This window comes from Schistocerca americana, chromosome 3, assembly GCF_021461395.2.
Source record: "Schistocerca americana isolate TAMUIC-IGC-003095 chromosome 3, iqSchAmer2.1, whole genome shotgun sequence".
Classification (NCBI taxonomy): Eukaryota; Metazoa; Arthropoda; class Insecta; order Orthoptera; family Acrididae; genus Schistocerca; species Schistocerca americana.
In genome coordinates, this window is record NC_060121.1 from 689487974 (window position 1) to 689506968 (window position 18995).

Consider the following 18995-nt stretch of genomic DNA (forward strand, 5'->3'; position numbering starts at 1 on the left):
AAGTAACGCTGCGGACGAGATCGAACCGCGGTATTTACCGGCTAGGCACGGTTTAACTAAAGACAACACGAGCCGTGTACCTCCTTTCTAGTGTAATGACTAGAACCGATCTGATGTCGGACACCCCCCCCCCTTTTTCTTCTGTTATTCACGAGCCATATTCCGCTCCTAAAAATAAACATTTGTCATTAAAACAAGTTTGTAGTTTAAAAGCGAATCTTGACGATACTCTCAGTGTTATTAGGAAACCTGCAGTTTATTGGGCTACAGACGTTCCCTTTTGTAGAAACCATATTACAAACTAATGTAATCAATTACGATTCACTTTCGCCTTCACAAGATCCCGCCAAACTCAACAGCATCACTTGCTGGTCCCTTGGGGCGCTGTTATCGCTTTGGGTTACAAAAACCGAGACAGAGTGTCGTGGCTGTTGTGTTAGACTGTGATGTAACTGTAGAGATAACGTTAAACGTATCTGCGTTGTTGTTAATGCGTCTATGGCATGGGCATTGGTAAGGAAACACGCTTGCAAAATTATTGGCTCGTAGCAGTGCTCATTTTCACGATGTGATCAAGGCATTGACGAACGCTAATATGAGACAGACAGGGTTTCAAACTTTTAAAGTATTCCAAGTTAACCATTTACAGGAAAGAATTAGCAACAGATTATTTTCGGGCTTTTCTACAGGTCGCCACTTCTCGTTGTCAGCACTGAATATTGCGGTGGTAGGCGTACCGCACTCCCACAGTATTTTTATGCAAATAATGAGTTTTGTAGAAAACATATATGGATGAAATTTGTCCAGGAGTGCCTGAGTTATAGTTTTATGGCACGTCTTATCACTCAAAATTCTTAGCCAATAGGGCGCTACTATGCCTTACTGTTTCAGTAAATTTTTCCACATAGCAAGTGAAAAATGTGCCACTTTAGACAGAAATTCATTCAGGTCTTACAGAGATATGTTGATTTGTCATTGTCTTTGCCATGCACACCCCCTTCCTCCCCCACACCCCTGAGCCGGAAAATTTCAGTCACTTTACTAAACGAATGTCATCTTCAACATTTCCAAGTTCAGAGCCTTATTTACACATCATTACCTTTTCAAAAAGTATACTGAAAGTAACAATTTATGAAATGTGCAAATTTAAATTTTTTTGGTGGTCAAAAAATACCCCTCCTCTCCCCTCGTTGATGTTGTAAAGGGTGTTGACACTACTTACGAATCAGTACCTCTTTAAGAACAATGTCAAAATAATTCAGCAAAAGTTATCGAAATTTTTTCAGTGCACAGTATGAAAAATGCAATGTTTTTGCTAGGGGTTTAAAAGGCCTTTCAAATTTACAAGCTGACCCGGATAGAAATATCCTATGAGCCTTTCAGCTGCGTTCGAGCTCTTCACGTGCTTCCCTCCGGCGGCTATTCATTAATTATATATAATCTTGGTTCTTTACGAGATCAACTTCAGAATAGGCTGTCGTAAGTTCGTTAATATTTTAAGTTATCATAATTTCTTGCGAATAGAACATCATCGGCAAATCTCAGGTAATTTAATCTCTTTCCCAGAATTTGGATTCCATTTGCTTTCTGATTCAGTTTAGATACTGCTTGTTGTAGGACTTTCGCGTAAAATATACCACAGGACAAACAGTTTCCCTGTCGGATCACCAGGTGGGGATTAAGACAACATTAGGTCTAATAAAGAACAAGAATTGAGCAATGCAAGTGAGCTTCTATGACTGTTATAATTAATCCAATTACAAAGATGGTGAAGAGATTTAAGGAACGTATGGTAAGATACTAGAATATAGTCATTTGTTGAGGGAGTTGAAAATGTACATCTAATGGGCAACTGAAAATCGATAGTAGGATAAGAAACAGAAGAAAAAAAATTAGGAGGCTAAAGTGGGTAAAAGGAATGAAAGGGGAAGCCCTATGTTACAGTTTTTCACAGAGCATAAATATATAAATATTGATTAAAGATTTTTAGATAAGGTTGTATTCATGGAAGAAACTTGGAAACATCATAAGATTCCAAATAGATTATATAATAGTAGGACAGGTTTATGATCCAGATTTTAAGCTGCAAAACATCCGCAGGGGCAGTTGTGGACTCTGACCAAAATTTGTTGGTTATGAACAGAACATTGAATGCTGAAGCAGTGGTTGGTCAAAGAGGCAAAAAGTCATTTCTCATTAGAAATTCTTGGAAAACACCAATTTAATCGTCAAAAAGAGAAAATATACATATGGAGCAAATAATCCACATACTTCAGCAGTAACACACAATAAAAACGCAGCAGAAATTTTGTAAAGTAATGGGCGATCCCATGGTTCTCTACGGATGTGATATGTGGGTCATTTACAGATGACAAGAAATTAATATCCAAGTTGCTTAAATTATTTTTTATGGTGACGAAGACTGTACCAGAGTAGACAGACTAAGAAACAGTAACATTAGGAAGGAACCTAACATATTTAAAGTAACAAACAAAATTTAAGACAACAGACCAAAATGGCGTGAACCATGGTAATTTACCGTGAAAAAGGTAAGATATCAGAATCCGGTAGACCAAGGAAGTCTGGCAAGAGAAAGAAAGCGACAGATACCGAAAGAAGCAATGGTCTAACACTTGAAACGCTCAAGAAGAAGAATGAGAAAGAGAAGAGGAAACAGAGGCGTCTAAAATATGAGACTTACAGGAAGTGCAAATTGGTAAAGTAGAAATGTCTAGAGGCAGAATGCAGAGTTGTGGAGGTACACATCGCTATGGGAAAGATAGTTATTACACACACGACAGTTAAAGAAACCTTTGAAATAAAGAGAAGCTGATGTACACTATCAAGTCACATTAATGTGACAACCTGTAAAAATCCTGAATAACCACCTTCTGATGCAAGGACCGATGCGAGACTTGAGCGAAGAGAATCATTGAAGTTCTGAGAGGCCTGCGCTAGGTTTCCCAGTTGATGGTCCATGGCATAAACAAGCCGATCGAGGTGGTCCCACAGATTCTCCAAAGGATTTCAATCCAATGATCATGGTAAACTCATCCTGGTACTCATCAAACCATGCACACACAGTGTGAGCTGTGTCACACGTTGCATTGTCCTGCTGGTAAATGCCAATGTGCCAAGGAAGAACAACCTGCATGTAGGAGTGGACGTGGCCTCCTGGGGGAGATGCATTACTGTTTTGATTAATTGTGTCTTCCAGAATGACGAGATCACCCAGGATCTGCCACGAAAACACTGACCAAACTGTTCCCGTCCACAAAGGTGTTTGCCGGTGTGGCCATGCGGTTCTAGGCGCTTCAGTCTGGTACCGCGTGACCGCTACGGTCGCAGGTTCGAATTCTGCCTCGGGTAAGGATGTGTGTGATGTCCTTAGGTTAGTTAGGTTTAAGTAGTTCTAAGTTCAAGGGGACTGATGCCCACAGATGTTAAGTCCCATAGTGCTCAGAGCCATTTGAACCACAAAGGTGTTTGCTTCTAGACGTTACGCGCCATACGCGAATAAAACGAGATTCACATGAAAAGCTCACCTGCCATCACTCAGTTACGGTATTGGAGTGAAAATTCCAGCTTACGTTGCCGATGAGCAACAGTCAGCATCGATGCATGAACCAGGTGCCTACTGCAGAGGCCGATAAGCACCAATGTTCCCTGAATGATCGTTGAGGACATGTTGTTCGTAGCCACTATGTTCGTCCTGGCAGTCAGCTGCTCAACAGTTACGGGTCTATTTGCCTGGTCACATCTCCGCAGACTCTGTTCACCCCTGTAATCTGTGGGCGGGGGTGCACCACAGTTTCCTCGGCGCCGGCTTCAGACAGCGCCATTTAGCTGCGCACTTTAATCACGCCGGTGTAAGAACACTTCACACACTTAGCCGTTTCATATATGCTTCCTCCCTTGACCGAAAAGCCGATGATCAAAACCTTTGTATATCAGACGAATTGCTCTATTTTCACATGATGACAATGGCTGAACTGTTGCCTGTGTTCCCCTGACACGCTTTATATGACCTCCACTACTAATTCTGCTATTGGCTATCAGTGAGTGGTTACTGCAGGTTGTCGTTTATAGATGGTGGGCATATCAATGTGAATGGAGCGTGTCTGAATATCAGGAGCTCAGATAGCAATCCAGTATTAAGAAAAGAATGGGAATACAGGAAATGTATTCACACTTGCAAATATCAACTACCATCATCTATATATTGGAAAGACAACAGTGAAAATATGTGCCACACTGGCACTCGAACGTGGGTGTTCTGTTTTACGCGAGTGGTCGCCTTAAGCGCTCGGCTATCAGTGGACGATTGACAGCCACCCCCAAAATTCCATGTGTCCATGTGTCAGAGCCTGCATCAGTATGTTACGTATATTTCCTTCCAGCAAGGACATATTTATTGAGAATCGACGGCTTGCAGTTCAAGAATTAATACGAAATAGCTATTTCGTAAAGAATGGGAAGTTGAAAAGTGGAAGGAGTAGATGAATATTTATAAATCTTATACACAAAAACCTACTTGAAGACAATATTCTGTAAAGATGAGAGATGATAGGTGTAATGAAGATGTGTTGCTGTGAGAATAATGGGAGAGCAATGGAAGACCGAAGAAGGGACGACAGTGGCGCAGTGGTTAGCACACTGGACTCGCATTCGGGAGGATGACGGTTCAATCCCGTCTCCGGCCATCCTCATTTAGGTTTTCCGTGATTTCCCTAAATCGTTTCAGGCAAATGCAGGGATGGTTCCTTTGAAAGGGCACGGCCGATTTCCTTCCCAATCCTTCCCTAACCCGAGCTTGCGCTCCGTCTCTACTGACCTCGTTGTCGACGGGACGTTAAACACTTACCACCACCAAGGGACGACACACCTGTAGTAGACAATATCCCTCATAATTATTATGATTTTTGGGAGCAGGTATTATGATAAAACCATTCCACACCAAATACAAGGCATTTGAGATAAGCGAAAAACCCTCCATCGTCAAGAAGAATGTAATAATTCCAATTTAAAAAAAAGACTGGCAATGACAGTTGCGTATATTAACGAACGATTAGTTTAATATGTTGTGGCTGGAAGGTACTAATACGAATTATTGGCAAAAGAATCAAGAAATCAGTAGAAGTCAGCCTCGGGGATAATCTCTTTTGGTTCAGAAGAAATGTATGAACATGTGCGGCAATACTTACAGAAAACTGATTGCAGAAATGCTGTTTAAAGCATTTGTAGATTTAGAGGAAGGTTCCGAAGGTGTTGACTGGAATGCACTTACAATTCCGAAGGTAGCAGTGACAGAATATAGAGATGAGAAAGGCTATCTACAACTTGTACAGAAACCAGCCTGTAGCTATAAGAATCGTAGGACTTCAAAAACAAGCAGTTACTGGCAAGGGTGTGAGACAAAGTTTCAGTCTATTCCCTTTGTTATTCAATCCGTAAGTGAGGCGAACAGTAAAAGTGGACAGTGGATGGATGCAGTAGCCTTGCTCAGTCAGTTAGTAGTTTCAGTTTGTTGTGGGTTTTCTGTCGTATGAGGTGTTTTAATGTTAGGACTCTTGAAAATTGTGAGGTGGAACTCAAGGGACAGAATCCCAGGGTGATAGATGCGGCTTAAAGCCGGTAGGATTTTATGAAGTTATTCTGCCATAAAATTGCGAGAACATGGAGGAGGTCTCCTGGGATGTCTCTGGGGTTCGAGGAAAATAAGATCTCTATGGAGTATCACAGTTGAAAACAAAATCTCTAGTCTAGGATTTCATTCTATGATTTTATTCTATGATTTTAGGAAGGAACTGGTGCGGAGACCGCTGACCTTCATATTTGACCCTCGTGTTGGTTTATTTGGTACACTGAAGTGAAAATTGGAATCACTACATTGAGTATGTCCAAATGTGTGTGAATTCCTTAGGGACCAAACTGCTGAGGTTATCAGTCCCTAGATTTAAACACTACTGAAACTAACTTACGCTAACGACAACAAACACACCCATGCCCGAGGATGACTCGAAGCTCCGGCGGGAGTGGCCGCGCAATTCGTGACATGGTGCCTCCAACCGCGCGGCCGCTCAGCGCGGCTACGTTGAGTATAATAACTCCTCAGAGGAGGGATTTACTACCCAACTACACTCAGATGCTTCTCCAGTTCCTCGGCAACGGTATACGTGCCACCATCCCAGCTGGCAGCAGATGGACCGAGACACAAACTTGCGGTGTGAAGGAAACTATACCGGCCATTAATACCATCTGGAGAAGAAGTCACTTATTCCGAGCTGTATCGTATTTTGTGATCCAACACCTGCTTTTAGCTGCTACGATTCTCGTTTATCAGTTGGATCCATGCACGTATCGCTGCCGCAGTTAGAAATTCACAGTAAAATAAGTCTATTTTCAGGATATGGGTTGCTGTGTCCCATCGAACTAACTCTCATGCTGATATAGCATGTGAAAGGTGGCTACACTGAGCCACTGCGCCAGAGATTGCGCCAAAGAGTATTATTAAGCCGCCTCCACGGTGCTTGTCGAGAGCTCGTAGAAGTCAGTGCCTGTTAAGAACTCGTAGCGGTCAGTGCCTGTTAAGAACTCGTAGAAGTCAGTGTTTGGAGAGAGCTCGTAGTAGTCAGTGCCTGTCGAGGACTCGGAGTAGCCTGTGCTGAGATGTTGTAGCAGAGAGTGTTTGTTGAGATGTGCTATTAGACAGTGCTTACTGAGATGTGATATTGGAGAGTTCTGTAGGGATATAATGTAAGGATTAGAATGATTTTCATCAATATAAATGAGGTAATAAACTCCGTATCTTTTTATTTCAGTATCCTAAATAATGCGTCATTACAGGTTCAGTCAACAAAGCATCTGGCATGTGTTCTGGTATTAGAGTTTAATTCTGCTTTCCTTACGCAATTATAGTATTTGTAATTTTCTTTTATCACGTCAGTATAAATGGTATTTGAAATTTCTTGTCTTGTTGAAGAAGAACCGTGCCAGATGTGTGCGTTGAGTCACACTCCCACACACAGAACAATTACATTTGTGCTTTGGTTTTGTAGGTTTTATAGTTGCTGGGGACTTAATTAATTAACTGTGTTTATGAAAATTTTCATTTCATTCTTTGTTGTTGTTCTTTGCAGTCAGATAGCGTAATAATTCTAGTCAGGGCCAACCGTTTACGAGACACAGCGTAATCGGACATACAGCTACGAAAAACTAAAAATAATTTCATTATATTTAATTAAGCCCCCATGCACGTGGCGACCGCTGCTTCGGATCGTCCCTTGGAATTCTTCTGATTGTAAAAATAGTAGACCGTAGTATTGTTGTAGTAATTTGAGTTTAGTAATTGTAGTCTGTATTGAATGTGTAGATTTGGTAATTGGCATTCTTCTAATGGTATTTTTCCAAATTTATTTTTTTGTTGTTGTCTTGTCTATGGGTTTGACAATTTAGTGCAATTATTTCAATTGTTCGATTAATCGTGTTTGAGGGAAACATTTCATGTAAATGATATTGTTGGAGATAAAGTTTCATTGTGTGCAATTTTCATATAGTAACGAGTTTTGTATGATTTGTAAATGATTACGCGGTCAATGATACAGGCAAAAATGATGAATAGTGAGAATAACGAAATTGTTGACATGGCGAACTCGCCAACACAGGACAACAGTATGATGAATAATGGAGTTGAAAACAATCTAATAAGTCGGGAAGACAGTCCGGAACCATTTCAAAATTTTTCTCAATTAGAAAATTCACAGAATACGAGATTAGCGATAGAAGATTCTGTAATAGTATCGAACAAAGATAGCTTTACAGCTATGACGAAAGAAGTCGATTTCGCGGGAAACGTTAAGGGTGAAAAGAGTTTCGAACCAGTTACTATGGAGCAGTTGATGGGTGCTATATTAAATTTGGGATCACAGTTACGATCTGAATTAAAAACAATGGGATCACAGTTACGATCTGAATTAAAAACAGAGATGGAAGCAATGGCAACACGGTTAAGTTCACGAATAGGGACATGTTTCAACATGAAAGATGAATCAAACAAAGAAATTAGAGAAGAAGTGCAACCAATTTTGAATGCTCACAATAATAGTTTAATTTCAACAGAAATTAGACAAGAGGAACAGGACAGAGAACGGGAAGAAAAAGATCGCGTGATAGTGCAAAAATATTCAGAGTTAAATTTACAATGTGCACACGATAAGGAAGAAATAATTGAAAGAATCGAGGAATTCGTACCAAATGACAGAATAAATAACTTAACGCAACAGTGTGAACAGTTAACTACTAAATGTGACAACACCGAAACCCGAGTCGTGACATTTACAGAAGACGTAAATATACAGAAAGAACAATTAAGTGACTCATCGGAAAGAGTTGAGGAGATCTCAGATAAATTGACAAGTCTTAGTTTAGCAGAGGGGTTTGAAGAAAATAATTTGTTTCGTTTACGGGATGCAAGAAGAGAGCGCCAGGCGCGTGAACTTGACAATAATCGTCATTGGGACTGGGACAGACGCGGTAGGTCTTTGTCGCCACGAGGCGAAAACTTTGACTATAAACACTTTTTGACTGTTCGGAAATTTAAGATTTTCCGCAACTCTAAGAATGACATACATCCATGTGCATGGTAGGATCAATTTACGTACGCACTTCCGCCAAAGTTGCCATTACTACTCTAAGTGAATATGTGCCGTAGCGAGCATAGGGCCCCGAGCTGTAGTGGTGCTATTTCTCTTTTAGTTTTCTGTACCGCTGCCTACTCTTTTACTATTCTTTGCATCTGTCAAACCAACTCTTCGACTATCAATCTATCTAGTGAGTAAGTAAACAATAATCGGATTTGACTAATTTACCCAAAAGTGATTTCGGAAATTACCATGTGGAGTTACTGTATCTTCAGCAGCATTCATTCGTAGCTTAAACGAAATTTTACCTGTTTATCTTCGTGACAATATTACTTCATATGTTGACGATATTCTTACTGCTAAACATTCTTGGAGTGAGCACAACAAAATTTTGGATTCATTGTTACGTATTTTTGCAAGAGTTGGCATTACAGTGAACTTGGAAAAATCTGAATTTGGTCGTTCTCAGGTGAAATTTCTCGGTCACATTATTTCTACAGAAGGTATTCTTCCTGATCCAGAAAAACTTGACGCTATTCGTAATTATGCTGTTCCTACCACAAAACGTGATGTTCGTAGTTTCCTTGGTGTCTGTAATTTTCTTCGACGCTTTGTTAGATTGGACGATTTGGCAACACCTCGTTTATGTGAACTATCTGGAAAGAAATCTAATTGGTGTTGGGATGAGGAAGCTCAGTCAGAATTTGAACAGCTTCGTGATGCTTTAGTTGCTGCTCCACTTCTTTCACATCCGGATTTACCTAAAGAATTTTGTTTGGCGACGGACTCATCATACAAAGGCCTAGGTGCACATTTATTTCAACAGATAGAAGAAAACGGCGTTGTAGTACAGAAGACTATTGCATTTGGAAGTCGTGTTCTTTCTAAATCAGAAAAGAATTATTCGATTACGGAACTTGAAGCTTTGGCTGTTGTTTGGGCTTGGCAGACAAACCGTCATCGAACCCATCGTTCTACCATTCCTAGACCGGCAAGGGAACTTGCTGTTCCAACAGGACAATGCACGTCCGCATGTATCCCGTGCCACCCAACGTGCTCTAGAAGGTGTAAGTCAACTACCCTGGCCAGCAAGATCTCCGGATCTGTCCCCCATTGAGCATGTTTGGGACTGGATGAAGCGTCGTCTCACGCGGTCTGCACGTCCAGCACGAACGCTGGTCCAACTGAGGCGCCAGGTGGAAATGGCATGGCAAGCCGTTCCACAGGACTACATCCAGCATCTCTACAATCGTCTCCATGGGAGAATAGCAGCCTGCATTGCTGCGAAAGGTGGATATACACTGTACTAGTGCCGACATTGTGCATGCTCTGTTGCCTGTGTATATGTGCCTGTGGTTCTGTCAGTGTGATCATGTGATGTATCTGACCCCAGGAATGTGTCAATAAAGTTTCCCCTTCCTGGGACAATGAATTCACGGTGTTCTTATTTCAATTTCCAGGAGTGTATTTCCGCTTAGGTACGTACTTTAGACGTAATTTGCTGCTCGCGATTACGTGATTCATACTTTGTGCTAATTTCATGTTCTATGAATTTACGTGTGAAGCGACGTGCTTGCGTACATTTACTGATTTTTGTCAATGTTTTATTAATGAACAGGATTGTTATTTGTATATATTATGCATCGCTTGGCTGCACTGCTTTTTCACTGATGTCATATTTTTTTTAATTATGTGCCTGCTGTGCTTATTTATTTAAATTATAATTGTAACCTGATTTATTGTGCTGATGTGTTTAGGTATGTAAGTTATACTTTGTGATTTATCTGCTTGCGCCTTCATGTTTACTTATTAAGATGACATATGAACATTTATTTGCTTATGCTGATACGATGCTAATGACATGTTTACTGCTTTGCGTATGGATTGCATATTTATACATATCTGTTGTTGTCATAACTACTCTTTAATTTGGTGTATAGAAATGCTGATGTACAGTGTACGAATATAGAGTTTAGGTTACACTATGGTATTAGTTACAGATTGTTCGCTTGGCAGAGCCTCGTTGTAGGAATTGTGCTGCATCCACTTGTTGACATTCTGTTCTCTACTGGTATATTTACTCGCTAGTGCTTGTTTTGCTTACGCTCAGTGCCTTATATTTTTAAGATAAGAAAATGAACTGCTATAATTCGACGAACGACATTGGTACAAAGAACTTCGTTGAAGTCACAAGAGCTGAGGTTTTATGGAAGCTGTATAAATTTATGCTAATAGGAAGGAGGCTAACGACATGACATACCAAAAATAGGTTTAGACCATTGACAATTATTACACTGCATTTTTCGTGAGCAATTGAAATAGGAAGTGACACTTGACACAAGAAATACTCCACATGTTTGCTTCTGTTTGCCATAATTCTTGAAGTGGTGTGCACACTGTGAAATATTATGATTATTCACACTCCGTAATCGTACTTAATTACTGAGAGTTATTCGAACTAAGTCTGTTAGAGGTCATGTATGCATTTCTTTGTTTATAATTCATAATGAGCAGAAGATTTGGGTCAGATGGATTACACAGAGGTTGTGTGTTGGCAATGTGTCTTCATATTGTATGGGATGATGAACTGAAGTTTGCATTAGGATTTTATCTGTACTTGTTCGAGGAGACTGACTAGAGGAAAGAGTTGTTATGGAAGTGAAATGAGATTGGTAATAAGGTTTATATGTATCGACGCACTGAAGAGGTATTATTGAGGTATTATTGAGATTGTGTGAAGTTGATGATTATTGGAGTTTTGGTGGATAAGAGGTAAAGTAAGTGAGGAGCATATTTTGGCAATAAGGTTTATATGTATCGACGTATTGAAGAGGTATTATTGAGGTATTATTGAGATTGTGTGAAGTTGATGATTATTGGAGTTTTGGTGGATAAGAGGTAAAGTAAGTGAGATGCATATTTTTTTTGTTGGTCTTATGGAACAAGGAGGATGAAGATAGCAGACTAGAACACTAAAGTAGAAGGAAGATAGTCTATACACACACTTTGTTAAATCACTAAGCAGTATATATTTTTTTTGAAGAGAGGAAGTATTTGCATATCTTGGCTCACTGACAGTTGTTCAACAACAGTACATTTGATCTGGCTTGGCAAACATTGGTCTTGACATGATGACTATGACGTTGACCTAACTATTATTGACTGTTATACATTGCTGCCACTACTACTTGATACACATGATGAACATCAGATTTTGACAGAATTACATTTACACAGTTAACACCATTCAATTATACAGTAGTACTTAATGAGGATGAAAGATGAGTGAGTGTGTTTTGTGTGTTTTCCTTTCCTAATCCTACCCACCTATCTCGTAAATATTATTTTATTTGTTTGTAGTGGCTTGCACTGACACCCATAAATATTATAGGTTTACTGATATTTGAGTATTTGTAATAGTTAATATGAAAATTATCTGACATCATTTGTGTGTTTGTTATGATTTGTATGTTTAGTGTAAAAGCATTTGTATGTGCATTCAAACTATTGTTCATGCCTGAACTGTCTGATTAGTGATGGTAAATATTATGAACTGTTACCTGCACCTCTTCAACATAATGTGTGACACTTAGGAATGATTAATTTCTGCTGATGAACAGTGTGATCAGGGATAGTGAATATTATGGACTGTTACTTGTACTTTTTCTACATGATTGGTGTCACTAGGACATGTTTAATTTGTGTATACTCTGATGAACAGTGTGATCAGTGATAGTGAATATTATGGACTGCTCTCTGGACCTATTCAGCATTGCTGGGTGCAACTGATGGACTGCTTCTACTGAAATGATGTCACTTGTCGGTGTCTGCACCTGCTCAACATTGCTGGGTGCAACTGATGGACTGTTTCTACTGAAATGATGTCACTTGTCGGTGTCTGCACCTGCTCAACATTGCTAGGTGTAACTGATGGACTACTTGTATGGAAATGAAGTCACTTGTTGGTGTCTGCACCTGCTCAACATTGCTGGGTGCAACTGATGGACTGCTTCTACTGAAATGATGTCACTTGTTGGTGTCTGCACCTGCTCAACATTACTGGGTGCCACAGATGGAACTGCTTCTACTGAAATGATGTCACTTGTTGGTGTCTGCACCTGCTCAACATTGCTGGGTGCAACTGATGGACTGCTTCTACTGAAATGATGTCACTTGTTGGTGTCTGCACCTGCTCAACATTGCTGGGTGCAACTGATGGACTGCTTCTGCTGAAATGATGTCACTTGTTGGTGTTTGCACCTGTTGACCATTGCTGGGCTGGAATTATCAACTATTTGTTTTTTTTTTTTTTTTTTGAACAATTAAAAGTATTTTATGTGAACATTTGTATAAACTGATTTTTTATGTATTGTGTAAACTATTATGTAAAGCCACATGTATGAAAAGAATTTGTATTGCCTACTGTATTTTATATATTAGGTTATTGAAAGGTCAGTGCAAAGCCAAAATTTTAACTAATTATGTGATATTTAGGTATTAATATTATCTTTTATTTTTGTCTGTATTTTTGTGGACGAATTTGGTGGTATTTTCACCACCAATGCTGGCAAAAAATACCATCAAATTCTGGCCTGTGGAAGAGGGGCATATGAAAGGTGGCTACACTGAGCCACTGCGCCAGAGATTGCGCCAAAGAGTATTATTAAGCCGCCTCCACGGTGCTTGTCGAGAGCTCGTAGAAGTCAGTGCCCGTTAAGAACTCGTAGCGGTCAGTGCCTGTTAAGAACTCGTAGAAGTCAGTGCTTGGAGAGAGCTCGTAGTAGTCAGTGCCTGTCGAGGACTCGGAGTAGTCTGTGCTGAGATGTTGTAGCAGAGAGTGTTTGTTGAGATGTGCTATTAGGCAGTGCTTACTGAGATGTGATATTGGAGAGTTCTGTAGAGATATAATGTAAGGATTAGAATGATTTTCATCAATATAAATGAGGTAATAAACTCCGTATCTTTTTATTTCAGTTTCCTAAATAATGCGTCATTACAGGTTCAGTCAACAAAGCATCTGGCATGTGTTCTGGTATTAGAGTTTAATTCTGCTTTCCTTACGCAATTATAGTATTTGTAATTTTCTTTTATCACGTCAGTATAAATGGTATTTGAAATTTCTTGTCTTGTTGAAGAGGAACCGTGCCAGATGTGTGCGTTGAGTCACACTCCCACACACAGAACAATTACATTTGTGCTTTGGTTTTGTAGGTTTTATAGTTGCTGGGGACTTAATTAATTAACTGTGTTTATGAAAATTTTCATTTCATTCTTTGTTGTTGTTCTTTGCAGTCAGATAGCGTAATAATTCTAGTCAGGGCCAACCGTTTACGAGACACAGCGTAATCGGACATACAGCTACGAAAAACTAAAAATAATTTCATTATATTTAATTAAGCCCCCATGCACATGCTATACAGTGGCGTTTGTTTATGTCGTTCCAATTTATACGATAACTATCCACCGAAGATGCTTGACGAAACGTTGTCCATTTTTGGTCGCGGAAGGGGGAACGCTGCTGTACCTGCAGTCTCTCTGCAGTCGTAATCACTCTTAGCTGGCACACTGTTTAATAAACGGTCTAAGATTGATTTGCCGCGACATTCTTTCTACGCGTTATAGTTTTAATAAACTTTAATACTGCGGTATCCTGCAAAGAGATGGAGTACAAAACGAAGGGAAACTTACCTGTGGGGTGAAGACGTTAAGATATAGACAGTCCTCAGCGCCAGAGAGAGGCGGTCCCGGCACTATCAATGCGTACTGCGTGCACACTGGCCCAGGAGTCGTAGCATCGCGAATGTGTGTCCACGTATCAGGAGGCTGAGGACTCTGCAACAAAGATTGAAGAACATCGTATTACCCAGGTCGCTGATGAAAAACGTTCCTAATTAACATAACATATTACTGTAATTTGTATTGGTCCGTTAGTTCGTAGCGTTTTTGTTTTGTATGTTGATATTCTGGTCGTTCTGGTTTTTTTATCGATTGTCACTTTTTATTTGTAGTTCAATGTTGCTAACTGAGTTTACATATTGTCATTTTGAGATAGTGAGTCGAACTGTGGACACTAGAAAATGGGGTGCCAAGTGGAGAAATCGGAACATTTCTTCTTTTTGAGTTCAATAAAGAGCTGACAGCAGTGGAGACAGCCAGCAACATTTACGCCATGCATGGGGTTAGTGCCACTGGACGAGCGCGGCAGGAAAATGGACTTCGCGTTTCAAGAATCGTTTTCACATTGTTGACTCTTCATGTTAAGGAAGACCTTCAGGGTTTATTGAAGATCGTTTGTTTAAACACATTAACTCAAATGATGTATATCTGTGTACTTTAAAAATGGCAAATGTCGTGAACTGTGTTCATTTCACCATCGTGCGACACTTGCATGCATTGGAGAAGGTTCAAAATTTGCCTGTATGTGTACCGCATGCTCTGAACTAAACTCATAAAGATCAGTGGGTGGCCATATGAGCATCTCTGCTTGCTCGTCACCAATTGGGACGTGTACAGTATCCATCATTCCTATCCTGTAGCCTTACTGGTGACGAGAAATTGTATCTTTATGTTAACACAAGGGAAAGAAAGGAATGGTTGAGCCCAAATGAAGAAGAAGCTTCCTGTACAAAGACCTGCGTACATCCAAAACAAAGATAATGTTCGCGCATGTGGTGCAACAGCAACGGTGTGGTGTACTACGAATTGCTTCTCAGAGGTGTAACCGTCGTTGCTGACATTTGTTTCCAATAACAGAGATGTTTTGCAGACAAAATCGAAGAACAGAGACCAGAAAGACTGCCTGAAGTGATAGTCCTTCACGTTAACTCCCGCCCACTTTCTGCCAGACTCACATGAGGCAATACGCTGGAATTATTTCGCACCCACCTCATTCACCTGATATTGTGAATTCAGATTTTCATCTTTTTCTTTCTCTGTCGAACAGCCTTCAAGAAATTTCCTTTCTGGATGAAGATGAGCTACGAACATGGCTCTTGGCCCTTCACCTCAAAACCACGTAATTTCTGCAGTCATTGGATCGAAAAGTTATTCCAGCATTGGCAAACTGTTTTAAATAGTGAAGGAGGATATATTACTTATGACTGAAGTCTCTGTAATGCGTAAGTGTTGTGTGGAAAAACGCTACGAACAAATGCACCAACCCATTACTATGCTTAATCCTAATACGAAGAAAACCCAATTATTCATCGTCACTTACAAATAACATTCAGAATTTAATAAACAGCGTTTTAACGATTTTAATGATACATCTTTCACTTTTTGAAAAGCAAGTTTCACAGCACAATACACACAAAAAATCTGAAACTTTCCATAAGGTGCCTTTTCGGCTCATAAAAAACAAAAGTCGACTTCGTTTACAAAGATATACCAAATTTCATGCTAGCTAAAAATTATTAAAAAATATATGGTACTTGGCTATTTTATCCGAGCATCAGCGTTAGATGGCCAGACATGTAAGAGATTGATGGCCATCGGACAAAACACTTTAAACTCAAATACAAAACTACAAAAAAAACTTTTAGCACATTAAACATCTTTTATTGAAAAGCTTGATGCAAAAAAAAATCTTGTAAAGATATTAACTGCACTTAAATTTTAACTTAAGTAGAACCTCATTTCTAAAAGGCATTTTATAATTCTTGAATTCTGTAACGTTTTTATTAACTCGTTGGAACATACTTGTTTTATGTAGGAAATAATGAGAAATCGTCTCAATAGACTTTACTTTACAGGCTTAGATTTTGTTTTAAACTGCATTACCAAATCGATTGTACTGATCAACGTATGATATGAAAGATTCACGTAACCGACGCTTACACCTGATGTGCTGAACCCCATAACAGGTTTTGTCTGTTTTTGAGTAGTCCTCCCCACGTCCAACGCAGTTGTTTTATTCTTAAAGAAGTTCGTCAGTTGACTCTTCCTTGTAGTGTTCTTCATCTGTCTGAAGTACCTTTAACGTTCCTGATCCGAGCCTTTTGAATAGTTTTTATTTTCAATAGGCCTGGGTTTTTTCTTTCATTTTGAACGAAGTTTCAATTGTAACTTCGTAATATTTTCGTTTGAAGTCAGGGTTGTAGCTTTAATTTTTCTAGGCCTACATGTTTGTTTGAGATTCTGGTCTAGCTGACAAAGGTGAAATATTGTTCGGAATTTTTGTAGGAGTGACTTGGTTAGTTTCATTTGAAATCAAAGGTCAAACAGGCCGATTGTCTCGTCTTGTAGAATGTCTTGGTACATGTGACGTTGCTCTTATTTCGGGGGATTTTTAGCCACATTAGTGTGCTGAAGTATACTTGATGTAGCTAGTGGTGGATTGCGGCTTGTGTAACACAGCTCTTTCACTGGATTTCTGGCTAGATTACTCGATGATACCTGCTCTAGCAGAGGAATGTGGCAAGGGTGACGAGCTGCCTTCGTGGAGTGTTTGGCCAGATACACTGATGTTTTCATTTCCTGTAAGTCTCTCTGGATCACTTCTAAAAGCGTGATCTGAAACTGCATCGGGATTAAACCGGTAGAATCCTGTTGCTTTGAATCCAGAGATAGCGTTCCCTGGTGTTGCAGCTTTTCCCAACAGTCTTCTAGTATTTCGCCAAAGTGAAATTTTCCTAGCTTCCGATTTTGGTACTTCCTTTGCAATTTTTCAACGGCACTGTGAACACACAGCCTTAAAGATTTGAACACAGATCAGACCAGCGGTGGCAGTTAATAGGTAGTATGGCTGGAGACGCAAGTTAAAATGATACTGTTCCTGAAACTTCCTAGCAGATTAAAACTGTGTGCCGGACCGAGACTCGAACTCGGGACCTTGGCCTTTCGCGAGCAAACGCTCTACCAACTGAGCTACACATGCACGACTCCGCCCGTCCTCACAGCTTTACTTATTAGTACCTCGTCTCCTACCTTCCAAACTTAACAGAAGCTCTCCTGCGAACCTTGCAGAACTAGCACTCCTGAAAGAAAGGATATTGCGGAGACATGGCTTAGCCACAGCCTGGGGATGTTTCCAGAATGAGATTTTCACTCTGCAGCGGAGTGTGCGCTGATATCAAACTTCCTTCCAGCCCAAGGTCCCGAGTTCGAGTTCGGTCCGGCACACAGTTTTAATCAGCCAGGAAGTTTCATATCAGCGCACACTCCGCTGCAGAGTGAAAATCTCATTCTGATACTGTTCCTCTCATCAAATCTCAATATCTGTACCGAGCTACAGTGTGATGTATGGCCATCCAAAATCAGCGTAACTGTGCCAAGAAGTTAGCAGGGCACAAAGTGATCCCTTAGCCATTCAAAAAAGATCCGAGCATTACCGTAGGCAGATTTCTTTGACACGACAGCTTTACTTCCCGCTGGTACATTGTCCTCCCACTCCTTTCTCTTTTTGTTAACTCCCTTCATGACAACAGAAGGAGGAAGAAACATACTTTCAACATTTCAGCGTTCAATTACTGTAATAGTGTCTACTGAGGAAATAATCACAGGAACTGTTTTTATCCCCTTTTCAGCTATAACAGCACCTGGACGTCTATTTAACGGAAGGCGTGTCTCATCCATGTTAAATATAGTTTCCGGGTAACTGAGCAAACCATTTTTTTCCATCAGGGTTGAAAACAAATTGAAATATTCCTTCACTTCATCACGATTTATTCCGTGGACTCTGGCCAAAGATATGTTTTCAGATATTCGCACTCTTAGGTCTGGAAGTCGAGATAAGAACTGTTGTAGCCAATCTTAACTTGCTTTTCCGTTTCATAACTAAATTTATATTTTAGGCCAAGCTGCAAAACAAAATTATAAGGTAGATTACGTACACAGTGCCTCGTTAATGGAAAACCGTGGGTCTGCCTATTATGTTCTGTGGTGGACAAGTTGTAACTCTTTAGCTGAACCCAAACAAGAACTAGGAGCCACTGCAATTTTGGAAACACAGCTCGTCTTTAATTTTCTCTCAAGAGTTTTCCTGGGAATATTAAACTCCATGGAAGCTTTTCTCACAGAATAACCAGCGTTGTTTGCTTAATTAATAACATATTTATAGTCTTCTTCTTTGCGCGACATCTGTAAAAAAATAACGATGCCATCAAAATTTAACTTACAGCTCGATTATGGGATGGTCATCCATCCCGATGATGGTATGGCCGTAGCTCGTCATCTAACATGGTTGACGTAAACCCAAACAAATTCTACGTACCGGTGTACAGTTAGACATAAACAATCCTAAAACTAAAGTTATGATTCAGTTGAAATGTTACGGCATATTGTATAATTTCATGGTATACTGAAAACTAAAATAATGGAAATTACTTACTTTTACTTGAAATAAAGAGTCATCCGGTG

At 39.9% G+C, this 18995-nt stretch overlaps 1 protein-coding gene across 2 annotated transcripts in view; it reads right to left on the bottom strand.

The window, feature by feature from the left end:
* LOC124606703 (venom carboxylesterase-6-like) overlaps positions 1-18995 on the bottom strand; it is a 136787-nt gene that overhangs the window by 94411 nt on the left and 23381 nt on the right. For both annotated transcript variants that reach the window (XM_047138730.1, XM_047138731.1), the window contains exon 2: positions 14328-14471. In XM_047138730.1, the coding sequence (XP_046994686.1) occupies positions 14328-14471 (144 nt within the window). The remainder of the gene's footprint in view (positions 1-14327; positions 14472-18995) is intronic.